Genomic DNA, 18160 nt, shown 5'->3' with positions numbered 1-18160 from the left:
ATAAGGGGCAGATCTTCGTAGAGATGAGTGAGTGCTGCACTAAAAACTCAGGAGTTTAATCAGTAGTTGCATTGCACAAGAATGACGGTGACTTTTATCAAATTACCGAAGCTAACATTATTTTCCAGAATGACTGAATGTCATTTCTTTCTGTTTGACATAAGTGGACACAAAGATGTTTTGATTGTTTCAGAAGCGGAGAATTTTGACCTGATCAGACTCTCAACGTATCGCACAGCCTGCAAACTGCGATTTGTCCAGAAGACATGCAACTGTGAGTACAGCTACAACAATGGACAAAAGAAGAGCTGAAGCTCGCCGCACCTAGTCAGGTGTGTTTATGTGGTCCCGTCTGTATGTTCTTTCAGTGCACCTGGTGGACGTGTGGAACATGATCGAGGCATTTCGGGACAATGGACTGAACACGCTGGATCACAGCACCGAGCTGAGCCCATCCCGACTAGAGACCATCGTCTCCTCCATCTACTACCAGCTCAACAAGCGTCTGCCCACCACCTACCAGATCGATGTCAAACAGAGCATCAGTCTGCTGCTCAACTTCTTGGTGGCAGCACATGAAAGGTTGGTGGAAGGCAACTGGTTTGAATCATGCAGTTTAAAGTTTGTTGCACTAATGAGGACCTGTAGGTAATGATTTCTGCTACTGTTCTTTTTCTATGGCTGAATGGTTGGAACACATAGAAACTCATCATAAACAAAACATATACACACTGATTTATTATTAACTTTACCTTGTGACTTTTTAGTGTGATGTCTGTAGCGTAAGGATGATTGGATTTCATGGTCATCTTGTTGACCTGTGTGTGTGTGTGTGTGTGTGTGTGTGTGTGTGTGTGTGTGTGTGTGTGTGTGTGTGTGTGTGTGTGTTGCAGTGAGGACCATGGGAACTTGACGGTGTTCTCTATGAAGGTCATGCTGGCTATCATGTGTGGAGGGAAGATTGTGGACAAACTGCGCTGTAAATTTATTTTTCTATTTTACCACAGCACTACCTCCCCTAGTGAACCTGTCAGAATCTGTTCAATTACACAGAGAGAAAACAAGTCTTCAGCCCTTTTAGTGAAAATATCAATCAAGGTTTAGGTATAAATCAATATTTATATGTGTAATCAAGTGTTAAAAAGATTTGTATGGGGAAAAAGTCAAACACCAGATTAAAATGTATGAATAGAAAAGTGATCCTGATGAATTAAGCTTTCGATAATAATGCTACACGGAGAAAAAAATGCAGCTGGTTTTTATTTTTGGTTTTCACGCATCAGGAATCAATTATCATGAAGGTGAAAGAGCGTCCTAATGCGATTAAATAACACTGGAATGAAAAAGCTATAGAGCCACAGCAAACACCTTTACCATACCGTCATTACAACTGGTTACATCATTCCCAGACGGAAAGTCCATAAAACCCACACAATATTTCACATTATGCCCCCAGACAAAAGGTAAGGAAGGTAAAAGAGAAACAAAAGGAGTTTCAGGATGACCTTAAATCAGCAGTAATAAAATACGTAACAAGGACAACAGTCAGCAATAAATTACATTACAATCATCTCAATGCTGCAGCCCAGAAATGCACATGCCAGTCACACCAACCTGGCTGCTGTTTAAGGAAGGGGGTGGCACAATGGCTCGGTGGGTAGCACTGTTGCCTCACAGCACAAAGGTCCTGGCTTTGATTTCCAGATGGCGCGGTCTGGGTCCTTTCTGTGTGGAGTTTGCATGTTCTCCCCTTGCCTGCATGGTTTTCCTCCCACAGTTCACAGCAAGGCAAGGCAAGTTTATTTGTATAGCACCTTTCATACACAGTGGCAATTCAAAGTGCTTTACATAAAGAAAAAAAATCAATTAAAAGCATTAAAACATTCCTGAGATCAGAAAGACCTCAGAAAGACTTCTTGCAAACATTTAGTTACAATTAAGATAACATGAAATTCAAACAAGAGAGATAAAAAATTAAGAACATGAAAAATTAAAAGAAAATATTGTAAAATATATTTATAATATATTGGGAAATACGAAATTAAAAGGTAATTTGGAAATACAAAGTTAGTCATGATGGTGTCTGAACTGATGAATCAAGTGTAACCTGTAACTACCTGCCCTGAATGTAACCAATAGGAATACATTGGCTATATAGGATATGAGGATGTAATGTAATGCGGTGTGTGTCTCTGTGTGTTAGATATTTTCTCTCAGATCTCTCATACTAACGGGGCGATGACGATCTCCAAGTTTGATCTTTTCCTGAGGGAGGTGCTTAAACTGCCGTCCGCTGTCTGTGAAGGTCCGTCCTTCGGCTACTCCGAACACCTCGGCCGCTCCTGCTTTCCTCAGCAGGTACATGTGCAGGATGGATAGTGTGGAAATTATGCAGTGACCCACAAAAGTGTTAAACAAATGAAAACCATTTCACGTGTTAGTTAACAGCTTTAAAAATGTGTGTATTTCTCTGAACCGTTAGCTTCAGCTTTATTCAGAAAATGCTAAATGCTAAAAAGTTCCCACTTCTGCTCAGGTCAGACTCAGTTCATGTTAATCAGGTGTGTCTAAACTTTTGAGCGTCACGTTGTGCCCCCTGGTACTGCAGTTTATATACGCTCAGTAGTAACCTGATACAGAGAGCTTGTGAGAAGTGCTGTTACACAAGAAACAGTCACAGTACGCCAAACAGTAAAATGTACCAGTGAGTACCGGCCCACCTCGAGCGCTTGTTTATAAGGACTGAATGTTCTGTGGAGGTAGATGAGGTAGCTGGATGATGGAGTGTTGTATGTATGGCTTGGTTTTTAATAGAATTATCACCAGAGTGCTCAATGAAACGGAATAGAATTGATATATATATACTGTATATACAAGATGAATTGAATAGTATGAATGATTGTGTGTTTGCATGTTACAGAAAAAGGTGATGTTGAACGCTTTTCTGGACACCATGATGGCGGATCCTCCTCCTCAGTGTCTTGTCTGGCTGCCACTCATGCATCGCATTGCTAACGTTGAGAATGGTAGCACACATACACAAATATCAGAACTCACATCACCACACTATCATGCCATATATTACGTTAACCTTTACATTTAGAGGACACTTTTATTAAAGCCACCTACAATTTTGCTTAGTCACCTTCAGGTTGCTAGTCCAGTACCTTAACCACTGAGCTACTGCAGCCTTTAACAATATGATATGCTTTTAATACAAAGCGCCATTCAGTCTGAAACACTGGAGCCTTTTCTTCCTCTGTGTGTAACGTGCGTCAGTCAGCACTGGGCAAAGAAGTTAGCATAGGCAGAGTGAACTGAGATCAGAAAACACCTCTGTTTAATACTGCATCTGCTTACAAATTCTTCCATAATGACTCCATGTCTGTGATCTGTGGTGCTTTCGGTGTTATGGGATGTCGAACAGCAAGTCGTTGCAACCAGTCAATCTGATTGGTTAAAAAAAGTTCTAACTGTGCTGTTATATGTAATAAAAGCACATTTATGTCACCATGAGTGTGAGGCTTATATAACGACAGGCTTATATCATCACGGCAGGTAACACAGGGTTCTGGGCAGGAGCGTCAATAATGTGCACACACACACACCTACAAAGCAGGAGCTTTAGATGAAACAGTCACACATTTCTACTCTCTTACCCTCTTACCTTTCCCTCTCTCATTCTCTCGGTCAGTCTTGCACCCAGTGAGCTGTTCATACTGCCGCAGCGAGAGCATGCTAGGTTTCCGCTATCGCTGCAAGCAGTGCTTCAACTACCAGCTTTGCCAGACCTGCTTCTGGCGTGGACATGCCAGTGGAAACCATAGCAACCAGCACCAGATGAAGGAGCACTCTTCCTGGGTGAGGATCTATACTTTCCTGTAATGTGCCAATCGTTACCGATTAGTTAACTTCATGGCATGTTTCAAGATTTTGGTGGTCACCGATAGCAAAATTGTGTACGATACTCCAGTTCCATTTCAGTTTCATTAACCACTTTATCTTGGTCAGGGTCGCAGTAAGCCCAGTTCCCACAGGAAACACTGGGCACAGGGCAGGAAGACCCTGGACAGAACACCAATCCATTGCAAATTAAATGATTTTACGAAGAGTAAATAAAGAAGATAAAAAGGTTTTGGTTTAGAAGGCACTATCTGAGAAAACTGAACATTTTGGTGTGTTTGTGTGTGTATGTGTATATGTGTTACAGAAGTCTTCTGCTAAGAAAATAAGCCGTGCCATTAGTAAATCATTTGGGTGTGTGCCAAGCCGAGAGCCTCCTCACCCAGTCTTCCCTGAGGACCCAGAAAGACCACTTGACCTCTCAAACATCGTGTAAGTGCTTTTGTGTGTGAAGTAATTGTTGAGGGGAAACAATAGGGATTAGGCGATGTGGTAAAGCTTAGTTTTGCAATGGAAATAAAAGGTAAAGCAAGGCAGACATTATGATGTCTGTGAGTCATTATGGTGACGAAATGTTGCTTCTAAACCTTCCACCAGTGAGATGGTACTTTAGTACAGCACAACACACTTGTACATGGAACTAGAAAAATAAACAAGTGTGTTTTGCTCAGCACATACATTACTCAGTAGCACGTTGCTAACTTGTGTAACAGAATCATTTTTCGATTGTGTCTGTCCTCAGTCCACCCCGTCCTGTTTTAAACAATGTGAATGTCTCAGTATCACCCACTGCTGGAAGTCCTACAGCCATCCAGAGGTGAGTGCACCTGATACCGAGCTCTTTCATTTTCTGAGTGAAATGTGAATGTTTTGCCAACATGGGGCTGAGAGCAAGTACAACCTTGAATAAGTGTCTGTACAGATCAAAACACTAGTTTAAAGTTGCTTCATGTTTTGTGTGTGTAGGGTGCCGGGTATAGCCGCTGCTCAACGAATGAATGAGGAACACTCGCTGATTGCAGCTTATGTTAACAAACTGCAGACCAGCCCACGGTGAGTGAGTGAATGTGAAACACATGAACTTTTACACAGGAATTACACACAATTTACCTTGAATGTTTTTACCCATAATTAAAATCTTGAGTTGATTGTTGTGGCAAAATTTAGACTTCGAACAAGCATCCAATCAAAATACAAACCCATCCCAGAGCTTTATATCAACACGGCTTTGCTTTTGTCACCGATTTATCTTCACTGTTTGCCCTATTTTTAAAGAGTTTTTTCAGACTGAACTGGATAACATTAAACGTTTGCGTGGTCAGCAAGACTGATCAAATATGTCTCCTGTGGGTGAAACATGAATTGCTTTAGTTTTAGAAGTAAAAAAATCTCGTAATGCCACGCCCCCTGGTCAGGCACTCACAGGTTGAAAACGCCTGCATTATATGGCCTAAACGTACCCCTCAATTGATGTTCCAGTTTATTCCAAAGCTGTTCAGTGGGGTCAGGGCTCTATGCATTAGAAGTAGTGTCTCAATACTTTTGTAAATATAGTGTATATAACTCTGTGTGTGTTTGTGTGTGTGTGTAGTGCTTTGGACAGTCCCAGCCGATTGGATGAGGAGCACAGGCTAATTGCTCGATACACAGCTCGGTTAGCGGCAGATCCCGGCAACACCGTAAGTCCTACACATGAACAGCTGCTAGAGTGGATGCTTCACAATAAAAACGAGTCCTTGTATACTCACTTCTGCTCCGTTCTCAGATGTCTCCACAGCTCAGCTTTGACAGTAACAAGCAACAACGGCAGCTAATAGCAGAACTGGAAAACAAAAACAGGTAACACATTTGTTCACACTCACTGCGTACTCTAACTCTGGAGGGACGCAAGCTTGCACGCTATCTGGAGCCAACCCGAGTTTGTTGTGTTTTTAGCTGTGGGTGCTGGACTATTCAGAAAAACATCCTGGAATTTAAAAACCCTGGGCTGTAACATCCTACAAGCTAGATTTAGTGAGCTGCACCCTAACGTGCTGTGTGTTAACTGTGTCCGTGTGTGTTGGTGTAGGGAGATCCTGCAGGAGATCCAGCGACTGCGTGTGGAGCACGAGCAGGCATGCCAGCCCACTCCGGAGAAAGCTTACCAGAACCCCACTCTACTGGCTGAACTCCGCCAGCTCAGGTGACTTTTCTGTTACACACACTCTGCTCTGTTCACCAGCACTCCAGCACATTAGCACACAACAGGTATATGACCATGATCTGATCAGCATAAAGACCTGAGTGACTTGGATAAGGACCAAATCGTTATGGCCCGCTATAATAAAACCTCATATAAAGTAAACAGTGCTTCACATGGCATGTAATACAAACCTGTCATATTCATAACTATTCTCATGTGGACCAGAGATCAGTTGCTGGAACTGGGCTCCAGGTTCCCATCCATTATTTACACTGGCTTTACACCAGGGATTTGGACTCAAGGGGAGCTCATTTCACTCTTGGTTGTCTGCTTTAGGACGTACAGTACGTCTTTGCAGCCAGAGGTCATTAGTTTATTTTGTGCGTGTGTGTGTGTGTGTGTGTGTGTGTGTGTGTAGGCAGAGGAAGGATGAGCTGGAGCAGAGGATGTCTTCTTTGCAGGAGAGCAGGAGGGAGCTTATGGTACAGCTAGAGGGTCTGATGAGCCTACTAAAGGTACACACATGCACACACTTACATATACAACTATGTAAAATTGTAGAGGCAAGCATGCACAACCATGCACCATTGGTGCATATTATACCATGCACTGAGGTGTAGAATATGCATTTGTGGGTTTTACCACTGCTCATCCCAGTTCATCCTAAAGTTGTTCATTGGGGTTGAGATCAGAGCTCTGTTCAATTCCAGTGTGGACCTTGCTTATGAGACAGAAGGAGCTCTCCTCAAAGTACATTTACATTTTCATTTTCAGCATTTAGCAGACGCTTTTATCCAAAGCGACTTACATTAGAGTTACAGTATACAGTCTGAGCAATTGAGGGTTAAGGGCCTTGCTCAAGAGACCCTCTGATCACTGGTCCAGTACCTTAACCACTACGCTACAACTGGCTAAGTAGGCAGGGGTGTCCACATACTTATGGTTGTGTAGTGTAAATCGTATAGTTTCTTTTGTTAAAATGCCTTTTTATTGCAGCACTTTATTTGGACACCATCAGAAACGTAACTCTGATATTAACCAATATTCAGTCTCCTGGAATTAAATTAGGGCGTTATTCACACTTGAGCCACTAGAGGTCGCTATCTGTTCTACTTCGAATTGTCTGCTCTCGTCTGTCCCTGTTTTGACTTTCACTCTCCACTGCCTCTTTAATTTCCCCCTATTCCTCCCTGGATAGAAATTTTTCTATTTTCATTCATCTTTACCTTCTCTCACTATGTTTCTCTTTTCTGCCTCTCTGCTGTCCGTTGTAGGAAGAGGAGCAGAGACAGGCCGTAAGTGTCCTCATTCGTCTCTCTGTGTGCAGTCAGGTCCAAAAGTCCAGCAACAACACACAAAACTCCCACAGTCAAACCTCTATTCGTGATCCCTGTTTGTTAGTTTTTAGTATTTTTATTTAATTTGATCATATAAATACACACACATGCATCCTGTCATTGATCCGTTTGATTCACTTTAGTGTAAGGAATTATATAATCTGATGAAATATATTGTAGTATTTGAATACTAATGAAACTCTGTGTTTTGGACCTACTGTTGTGTGCATGTGTTTCTCCTCATGTAAAGCTGTGTGTCTGTGTACATGTGTGAGTGTGATAAATAGTTCTGGCATGATTGAACTACTTTTCTAGTGTGTGGGTAGAGCCTGGCACACCTAACGTTTGAGAAGATAGAGATTCACATATGTTTTCCAGTCTGGACTGTGAATGCCTAATTAACAAGTTCAAAACAACATAAGATCAGTTGTTATTTAATCAGACAAGAAAGCTGAGCAATTCCCAAAAGGTTCACATACTTTTTCATGCATCTGTACCGTTTCTGTCTCTCAGGCTCAAGCAGCTGGTTTTCCACAGACTCCTCCCAGCCATGGTGCGTCTCGCCCAGTCCCAGTGCCTGTTCGATCTGCAGGTTCCACCCCCACTGGCTTTCCCTCCCCTCACCTGCCCCAGGACTCTCTGGCCGGAGTGGGTGGGGACGTACAGGAGGCTTTTGCTCATGGTGAGAAAGAAACGAGCCGTATTTTAATCACTTTGTCATCGTACCGTTACTTTAAAGTGCTTGATAAAGCAGCCTGTCTGGAGTGAGTTCTTTTAAAGGACTCATCCCTCAACGCTTTTTCTACCTTCCTGTATTGCAGGGGCGCGTCGAAACCTGCGTAATGATCTTCTAGTGGCAGCTGACTCCATCACTGATACCATGTCCTCCTTGGTAAAGGAGCTGCACACTGGTAGGAGAACACACGTCCTAATCATACTTAACATTTCTAACCACACGGCTACATCTAAACCATAATGGCTACGTTTATCTCTATGTGCGCTGTTGTGTCAGATTAAAAGTTCTTCACTTGGAAAGTGGACTGGTGTTTACTGGTTCACTTAGGTAACAGGGTATGAACAACAAAAATGTTTTGTTTTTGTCATAGAATTGAACTTCTTAATGCCCCAAACATTTAGCATTTTAAAATTGTTTCCCAAAATTGACAGCTTTTACATTTTAAGCACTTTGTTCATCCCTAGGCTGGGCGCATATTGCTACTTATCGCAGTGCTCACGCCTTTCACGTGATAGTGGTTCCACTGAATGCCGAGCTTGAACAACAGTATTGCAGTGTGGCTTATTCACATGCAGTTTATGTGACGTTCAGGTTAGCACAGCACAAGTTAAGCAGCACAGCCTCAGTTCAGAGAAAACAACAGAACAGTTGTAAGTACAGAACAGTACTAACTCACCTATAAATATGACCGATATGATTTTTTATAAACTGTGGAACATGCACAGCCAAAAAGTGACCCAAACCTCATACTGCCCCAAGTGTGTCTAAGGAAATTGACACACTTAGGAAAACAACATAAAAGTGTCCAAAGTTTATGTATAAAATGCTGTGAAATTAAAATCCAGGGAAATAAGGTTTGGATTAAAGCTGGCACTGTACACATGGTGTTTATAACTGTTTCCTTACATGCTGCGCTGTAATGTTTAAAGACGGAGGCAGAAGTGTCTGCATTCTGTTACTGAGCTCATTACACCTTAATTACCTATTAGTATTAACAAGCGAGCTGATTATGAGCAACATGGTGTCATAGGGCATTTATGGTGTTTTAACTACTTCCTGTCTGATCAGAAGCATCAATGCTACAGAGTGACTGCCCACTGCTTTATGATCCATATCAGACTAAAACAACCTCCTCGTAGACCTTTTGAAAATGCACAACCTATTCATTTAGTCCTCAGTCCTCTGCTGCTCCTGCCTGTGCTGATTGAAAGCTTACATTACTTGTTCAGAATAAAAGAACTAAAAGCCTGTTTATTCAACCCTGCAAATGAATAAACAGTTGGTATTGTGGAATGTTTTCAAGCTTGCTGGTTCTGCTATGTATCAAGTGAGCGGCACTTTGCTACCAGCCTTGCAGTGAACAAAGCACAAGGTGCTCATTATGTGAAAGTCACCTATGTCTGTTTCTAAATGTCTATGAAGACATTTCACCTTTGAGTTCTTGTCTTGCTTGACATTTTGGGTGAGAACTACAGCAGGGGAGAATCTGAGAGTCTTTCTTTAGTGCAGTTTATAGACAATATTTCCAGTGACTTTACGCAGATGCCAAATCATGTTAAAAGGTGCCAGCTGGCCTATTGAGATTACCTTTAACTACAGAAGTAATTCCTCAGTGTTCAACAAATATGAGTTTTACATCAACGTACATTGACTGTCACATCAGCTGGCCTGTGTCTTTCAGTCTAAGCGGGATTAAAGTGAACCAGATTTCAGTTTTTTCTCTCAGTGCAGGAACTGATTATTGTATTTGGTTGTTGTTCTGATTGCACACAGCCAGCAGACCTTGATCTGATCTTATTATTCTTTTCCAGATTAAGCCAAATGTGAAGCTACTAATGCCAAGTAAGTGTCGAGACAATTTATTGTTTTCATTTTCCTTTCACCGCTCTCGACTCGTGGGTCGTTCTCTCTTTTGAAAATGTGATTAAAAAGAGCACAGTCCATCAACTGGACACATTTTTGTTCCGTTTCCTACTCTACAACTCGGTATAAAATAAATAATGAAAAAGAAACGGATTAAAAACAGAATAATACATTACATGTGCACCCTTCATAATGAAATTTTCCAATTAATTCATGTAGAACGTCATGATCTACTGCAGTTTTTTTTTTTAATTCTGGTCAGTTTGTGACTCTTTTTGTTATGCCAAGTTCACACTACATGACTTTCAAAGTCGTCAGGTCGCTGTACAGTTCTCACTACACGACTGGATCTCTTGTAATCGGGAGTCTTTCAAGTCTGATCAGCGATAGGGAGTTTCACACTACACGATCTGGAATCGCAGGCGAGCTTCTCCGGTCTCCCAAACTACGTTTTGTCACGAAAACAAACGAAGAGAAGTGACGAGGGGTTTAATGATACCACGTCCAAAAATGCACGTCAACAAGTAGCAAGTTTGTGCTCTGATGTGCAGCATAAAATCAAGTAGGACAAATAGGAACAGCATGGATTGTTCTATAGTGAGTTCAAGGTTAATAAATATTTTATGCAATAAAACGTTAGTGTTATGTTTTGTAGAGAAACGATAAAGTCAGAAATACTGTAAAACTTGTGTGTTGATGTATTCTGATATAAACTATATTATGCCCATGTCCCACCTTTTTACAACTCCTCCCCTGCGTTTCCCCTCACCCTGTATCTTGCGTTTTCATTGACTGTTCGACATAGCACTCATTGCCAGTCAGGCAACTCAGATCCAGATATCTGACAAGCTAGAGCGCTCGGCGAGCCGCTCAGATCGAGTTGTTGAATAGTTCACACACAGCGATTGAGAGCCGATTTTCGATCGCTGAGCGAGCCGGCAAATCTAGCACCGACCAGTCAGTGAGCAAAAAATCAGTGTAATGTGAACATGTGCAGCTGCATGTGTGAATGGCACCAATCGCTTCAATACCTGTGAATGTACGCTTGTATTTACGAAGGTTATAAATAAGACTGCAACTTTTTCTGTATTTTTGGTCAAATGAATAGTTTTTAACTTCTTGCTTTAGTTGTATGAACATGTCTGACTCGTTTCTTTTTATACAAATATGTCATTTCAGGTGCAGCTATTAAATGGCCAGGACTGCTGTGACTGTTCCACTCGGAAGAAATGAAACACATCATTAACACATCACTTCAACTGTGATAACGATGAAAATAATCTGAAGATGACGATCTGGCGGTTCCACATGCTTGTGGCTCCACCAGTCAGAGAAGAGTTTTGGACACGTTGCTCGATCCATCCTCAACAGAAGATTTTAGTTTTAGTTTTGTTTTTATTTTGCTGCGTGACTGTTTGATTAATTAGCTTAGATTGATTTTGCTGATTGATTTGGGATTTTATTTGCTATTATTAATGACTGGTGCATTGACACAGATCAGAAAACTACTGATTAGCTCTAGAAATGATCTGTGCAGACTTTGGATGAAAGAATTTGACGGTTTGAAGGTTGGTGATTTTTAAAGAGTGACCTGGTTTTAATGAAGAAATAAGGAAGGAATTGAGAGTAAGGGAAGTGTGTGGACAGATGTGGACAGAGAAAGTAAAGAAGGTTAAGCATGGTTGTGTTTGGTTGTGTGTTGAGGTTTTGAAGGTTTGTGTAAAGTGACAGAAGAAAGTATTTGTTATTGTATTACTGCTCTGATGAGTGAGTACAACTGAATCAGCTACAGATCGACTTATGTGCTTTTAATTTATTACTTTCTTGATGTGTTGTGGTTTTATTTATTTTTAATAGACCGTTTTGAAGCTTCATCACTGACTTGCTGGTTGGTTAGGTACATCACGCTGTATCTACCTGATTATTAGGCATTTATTAGATCTGTGTGCTGTGTGTTGGTTTACAGGTACTGACTGTAGCTCTGTTGAATGTTTTTATTTTTTTTAAATAAACATCGGTGTCCTGTGCAGGTATCTCGGCTAGCCTGTAATTACAGCAGCGAAGAGGAACCCTGATTTAACCTCTGCCCTTTCCACCCTACAGGCTGTGTAGGCACCCGGCAGGTTAAAAGCACAGCTGGGATTCGAAGTTAAGATCTTGAGAGCCCAGCGGTGGTGGGCTAGCATGTTAACCACTGCGCCACCTGAGCGCCCATTGCAGCGCTTTTTCCATTTACCTCTCCGGTGGAAAGTGTATACGGTCACACACTTGCATGAATACCACACAGACTAGCAATAGTAAGGTTGCTGGTTCAAGCCCCACTTTATCCTGGTTGCCCCATTGGGCTCTTGAGCCAGGCACTTAGTCCTCAGTTACTTGGATTGTAATCAGTCACAACTGTAGGACTCTTGGGTAAATGTCTGCTAAATGCCAGAAATGTGGTGGCGGTCACATGGTTTCCCTTTCTATTAAGGGACAGGGTAGTGACGAGTGATGCACTGTAAATAACAACAGCTGAACTACAGTCAGTAACTGGATACCTAAAATGTGGGCATATATGGTAGCTTTGTGTATCTAATAAAATGCCCTGTGTGTGTGTCTGTGCGTGTGTTTGGTAGACATATTAAATGAACATTGTAGAGGTGTAACAATACGCAAATTTCATGATTCGAAACTTATTGTCTTATATACAGGGTAATGACGTGGTAATTCTTCAAATCAATAATGTAAATGCAATTTTTAGATTATATTTTTTTATGGTTAACGATAATCACCAAGCTCAGAGCTTTACATCAACAGAGATCCAGGTTAGAATCTCAGCTCTGCCATCTGTCGGCAAGGCACCTGCCGAGACATGATTGGCTGAGTCCTCATAACTGCTGCAGTTGTGACCTCTGCTGGTTGCCTTAAGGCGCCTGCATTGAGATCTTGAATAATGTAGAGCAGTGTGTTATTCTCTGGATGCGATACAGATCCCTGTGTGAAGCCACCTCAGACAGGTGAAAAGGAATAGTTGGCTTCTACACACGTGTGTGTTAGTTACGGCTCTTCTCAGTCAGGGTCGAGGTCTGCAGTGGTGAGGAGTGATATATCCTAGATTTGTTTTTATTGTAGTACTGAAGCGCTGCATAAAAGTATTGAAACAATGTAACGTTAGCATGCGCATCATCACACCTCTACATCTGGGTGCAGGTGTACACTTGTGAGGAGATAATGCTTGTTGATCTTTGTGCTTGGTGTCCAGGCAGATTAACCTTTGGTTTCTGATTGTTTTGTCTACATTCATACGTCTACAAATGTAGAAAACTAGCCGTTAGAGGATCAGGTCATTGATTCAGTCCAGGTACAGTCTATGCTTGAGTGTGTGTGTGTATATATTAAAGCTATTGATGATCATTTTGTAGACATCCTAGGTACAGACATACAGAAGGACAGAGACTGAACTGTGCACGAGTTCTGCACAGAACCGTACCCATAGTGCCTCAGTGTGTAGTTTTATTAAGCACTGTTTGTATACCTGCTGTGGGATGTAATTATGATGAGTGTGTTTGTAAGTGTGCATGTTTGTGTTTATACACACACACACACTCACTGTGCACTTTATTAGGTACACCTCTCTACTAAGTACATTAATTCGTTCATTATTTTATAAGCTACAGCTACCATACAGATGAACTATGTGGGTATACAATTACTGACCGGACCCTTGCAGTACACTTCCCCACCCCACTGTATTTTATTTTTCAATGGAACAGAACCCCCATAGGACTCCCACTGACCAGCTGATGTTTTGGTGGTGAATTATTCTCAGCACTGTGCTGATATTAATGTTGTAAGAACATGGTAATTTATATATTGTTCTGGTATGGGTGTAGCAGGTGGACAGTTAAAGCCAAAGTGTGTGTGTCTTTATATCTTAGGTTTGGCTGCTTTTCTTCTTCCAGCTTTGACCTTAAGGTGTTTATAAATCACAACAACACTGCTGCACCTGATGCACTGAAACCTCACCAACACTCACTACCATGTTATTACCATATTAGTGTTCAGTGGGAGTCCCTTTTTGATTAATACATTGGGTGCAAAGTGTACAGAGTAACAGATGGGCCACAGGTTGTAACTGTATTTGCACAAAGTGTAGCTTAATAGTAGAAGTGTTTCCTAATGAAATGCTCGGTGAGTCTGTGTGATTGCTGATTGCTGAATTAACACCATAATGAAGCTGCCTTCTCTTTACCAGTGACCCAGGGGGATTGTGGGGAATTTTCTTTTCTTCCCCCATTACAGAGTTTCCTGCTCTTTGAGAAAATAATTGTGCCAAAATGACTCATTAGATTTCGGTTTTCCTGTGTTTGTACTCTTCGCCCTTTAAAGGTTTCTAGGTTTTTTAAAGGAGCTGCTGGTCAAAAAACATTACAGCATTAAACACACTCAGTTCTCCAGTCTGATCATTCAACTCTACACAAACAATGGCTGTTTTGGAGAATCTAAACCCTTAGTAACTGTCAACATCAAAGATTGTGGGAGTCCAGACTGTTAGTCAGTGGAAAAATGTTCTCAAAATGAAGTATGCATAACCATAACCATGTTTTTGAAGTTTGAAAAGACATTTGAAACTCCTTAGAGGTAGGATTGAACTTTCTGTGTGGCACCAAATCGTCCAGCTTTGCCACAGGAGTTTCTTTATGGGTTTAAAAAAAATATGAATAGGAAGTGGAAGAAATCCAGAGTACCTAAATGAAACCCAGACACAGGGAGAACATACAAAACAACCCACAAACATCATCCTAGAAATACGGATCAAACCCAGGTCATGTTGTGCTGTTCCCACTTCACCACTCTGCTTTTAATTTTGCAGTTTTGGGTGAACTGATTAAATTCTACATTTAGACTGGAGATTGTGTAGTGTGTGTGTGTGGCGGGTCGGGTCAGGTCAGGGACTCATTTTACTCCAGTGTCATTACCGCTGTTTCATGTTAGTAAAAGCTGAAGAAGTTAAAGATGTTTCTGATGTGCACAAACGCTGTTGTGTTGAATCAATAATAAAGTTTATTTTTTAAAGAAATGGTTTGCTTGTTGTTTTACTTAAAGAATGAATTTTACTGAATTCTGTTTCATGTGATCTGATCCAATATTGAGCACCAAAATATTCCAGAAATTTATTTCTGCCCAAAACATCAGGTAAACTTGAGACCATTATTTATCTGGGTTATTGTAGTGTCTGAACACATTTCTTTAATAAATGAGTTTTCTTTGCTTATAAATGAGGATATTTTTCATTATTATTTATTAATACAAAGTTAAAAAGCATGATGTGTGTAAATGTGAGGTGGATTTTTACACTGGACGTTATTACCCCCACCACCCGTTAAATAAGGGATCTTGTGGTGGTGGTGATGGTGGGGGGAGGGTTATTATGGGGATAGTGTGTTTTTGTGCGTGTCTGTGTGTACATGTTAGTTTGTGCATGTTATTGTATACAGTAGTGTTCAAAAAAATTGCAGTGACTTTAAAAAAGTGAATAAAGCACAAAATCATTATAATAACTTTTATTTCCATAAATGCAAACGCACTGAAAATACTCCACTTTCAATTCTAAATCAAAACATTAACTAAATGTAGCCAGTTTGTGTTCACCCTTTACAGAAAGTTAAGAAAAATGAATATTAGGCTGTTCAAAAAAATAGCAGTGCCAGCATTTTTCTTTAAAAACTAAAAAAAATTTATCTACATGAAAAAATGTTTGAGGTTTCACTTTACTTTAAATTACTGAACTAATATTCAGTGGCATAACAATTGTTTCCGAGATCTGTGTTGCATGGAGTCGACCAACTTCTGGCACCTCTGAACAGGTATTCCAGTCCAGGATGATTAGACGACATTCCACAGTTCTTCTGCAATTTTGGGTTTTGCCTCAAAAAAACGTGTTTCAGACGTCAGCCCACAAGTTCTCTCTGGGATTGAAGTCAGGGGATTGGGCTGGTCACTCTATTACCTCAAGCATGTTTGTCTGTAACCAAGATGTTTTGGGTCATTGTCATGTTGAAACACCCATTTTAAGGGCATTTCTTTTTCGACATAGGGCAACATGATCTCCTCAAGTATTCTGATATATTTAAATTGATCCATGATCCCTCGTATGTGATAAATAGGCGTAACACCATGGTATGAAAAACATCCTCATATCATCATTTTGTACCACCATGCTTTACTACCTTCACAGTGTACTGTGGCTTGAATTCAGTGCTCGAGGGTCGTCTGACATACTGTCTACGGCCACTAGACCAAAAAAATACAATTTTGCTTTCAGCTGTCCACAAAATGTTGAGCCATTTCTCTTTGGACCAGTCAATGTGTTCCTTGGCAAATTTGAACCCATTCAGGAAACGTCTTTATCTTAACAACGGGACTTTGCAGGAGTTCTTGCTGGTAAATTGGCTTCACTTAATCATCTTCTGTACTTACTGGTAACTTCAGATGTTCCTTGATCTTTCTGGTGGTGATCACTGGCTGAACCTTTGCCATTCTGGCTATTTTCTGATCCATTCGAACAGTAGTTCCACGCTTCCTTCTGCGTCTTTCAGGTTTTGGTTGTCATTTTAAGGCATTTTAGCTGAGCAGCCAATAATTTGCTGCACTTCTCTGTATGTTTTTTTCCTCTACAATCAACTTTTTAATCAAAGTACGCTGTTCATCAGAACAATGTCTGGAACAACCCATTTTACCCAGTATTTCAAAAGGAAATGAGCTATGACCAACCTTGTGCAACATTTGCCCCCCTCCTACCTTAAATAAGGGCCAAAATTGACACCCGTTCTTCTGCAGAATGAATGACTTCACCAATTGAACTCCTCACTGCTATTATTTTGAACAACCCCCTTTCAATCAATGCTTCAATTACTCAATTATTCAAAAATGAGTGGGATGCATGTCCTAATTGTTGGGTTTGTTTTGTTTTCATTACTCTACTACACTTTCAAGTGAATTTTTTGCTATGTAGAAATATCACTTCTACTAAAAACAGTGATTTATCAAGTTAATGGTGTTGGACTGCTATTTTTTTTAACACTACTGTACATTGATTAGGCATAACATTATGACCACATTCCTAATATCGTGTTGGTCCCCCTTTTGCTGCCAAAACAGCCCTGCAACTGTGATGCTCTGTGTATTCTGACTCCTTTCTATCAGAACCAGCATTAACGTCTTCACCAATCTGAGCTACAGTAGCTCGGACCACACGGGCCAGCCTTCACTCCCCACGTGCATCAGTGAGCCTCGGTCGCCCATGACCCTGTCGCCGGTTTACCACTGTTCCTTTCTTGGGCCACTTCTGATAGATACTGACCACTGCAGACCACTACACCCCTCAAGAGCTGCAGTTTTGGAGATGCTCTGACCCAGTCATCTAGCCATCACAATTTGGCCCTTATCAAACTCACTCAGATCCTCACGCTCGCCCATTTTTCCTGCTTCTTAATATATCCCACCTACTAACAGGTGCCGTGATGAAGAGATAATCAGTGTTATTCAGTTCACCTGTCAATGCTCATAATGTTATGCCTGGTCGGTGTATATTTGTGTGTGTTGAAGTAAAACTGTGTTTGAGTTAGTGTGTGTGTGTACACATTAGGTTGTAGTTTATATGTGTGTGTGTGTGTGCATTTGTGTGCATGTTTGTTGTGGTGCACGTGTAGTTGTGTGTGTGTGTTCCTAATGCTTAGATTTTCTGCCACTGGTGTCTGTGAGTTACTGTAATGAGTATCTGCTGATGTTTAGAAGCCAGTCATGCCCACAGCAGAGCTTCACTTCTCCCCTGATGCCAAAACAGGATTTCACAACTGACCAACACAACGTCAGTGTGTAACCAGCTCCTTCCCTCCAACACCAAAACCATCCCACAACACCACATCATTAGCACATCTCTTCCAGCTGAATAACTGTGTAGTCATGAGGAGGCTCAGTGGCTGAGGATTTATAATACAGGCCTGGAACTATTTCATGGGGTTATTTTTGGACGTTCCATCAGAGACTCTCATTAATATCTCTAGTTTTTACTGGCTGCCTCTTGCTCAGAACCTTTAAAGGCTTTAACCGTGAAGCTCCTGCAGATTTTGCAGACGTTTCAAAGCAGTACAGCAA

The 18160-nt window shown here is 41.1% G+C and overlaps 1 protein-coding gene across 4 annotated transcripts in view; it reads left to right on the top strand.

Annotated features, from left to right (window-relative positions):
- Nucleotides 1-15083, top strand: part of dtnba (dystrobrevin, beta a) — a 24714-nt gene extending 9631 nt beyond the window's left edge. For 3 of the 4 annotated variants that reach the window (XM_063001811.1, XM_063001809.1, XM_063001810.1), the window contains exons 3-20: nt 1-27; nt 194-274; nt 369-582; nt 894-979; nt 2204-2358; nt 2921-3026; nt 3695-3861; nt 4211-4335; nt 4646-4720; nt 4870-4956; nt 5495-5582; nt 5669-5742; nt 5972-6085; nt 6504-6600; nt 7936-8104; nt 8244-8333; nt 9970-10000; nt 11201-15083. The exon at nt 1-27 is cut by the window's left edge and continues 41 nt beyond it. In XM_063001811.1, coding sequence (XP_062857881.1) covers nt 1-27; nt 194-274; nt 369-582; nt 894-979; nt 2204-2358; nt 2921-3026; nt 3695-3861; nt 4211-4335; nt 4646-4720; nt 4870-4956; nt 5495-5582; nt 5669-5742; nt 5972-6085; nt 6504-6600; nt 7936-8104; nt 8244-8333; nt 9970-9974 — 1760 coding nt within the window. In that variant the 3' untranslated portion in view covers nt 9975-10000; nt 11201-15083. The remainder of the gene's footprint in view (nt 28-193; nt 275-368; nt 583-893; nt 980-2203; nt 2359-2920; nt 3027-3694; nt 3862-4210; nt 4336-4645; nt 4721-4869; nt 4957-5494; nt 5583-5668; nt 5743-5971; nt 6086-6503; nt 6601-7935; nt 8105-8243; nt 8334-9969; nt 10001-11200) is intronic. The other variant, XM_063001812.1, reaches the window with a different exon arrangement.
- The last annotated feature ends 3077 nt before the right edge of the window (nt 15084-18160 follow it).

Source organism: Trichomycterus rosablanca, chromosome 9 (genome assembly GCF_030014385.1).
Source record: "Trichomycterus rosablanca isolate fTriRos1 chromosome 9, fTriRos1.hap1, whole genome shotgun sequence".
NCBI lineage: Eukaryota > Metazoa > Chordata > Actinopteri > Siluriformes > Trichomycteridae > Trichomycterus > Trichomycterus rosablanca.
The sequence above is the reverse complement of the archived record's forward strand: the minus strand, read 5'-3'. Positions and strand labels throughout refer to the sequence as shown.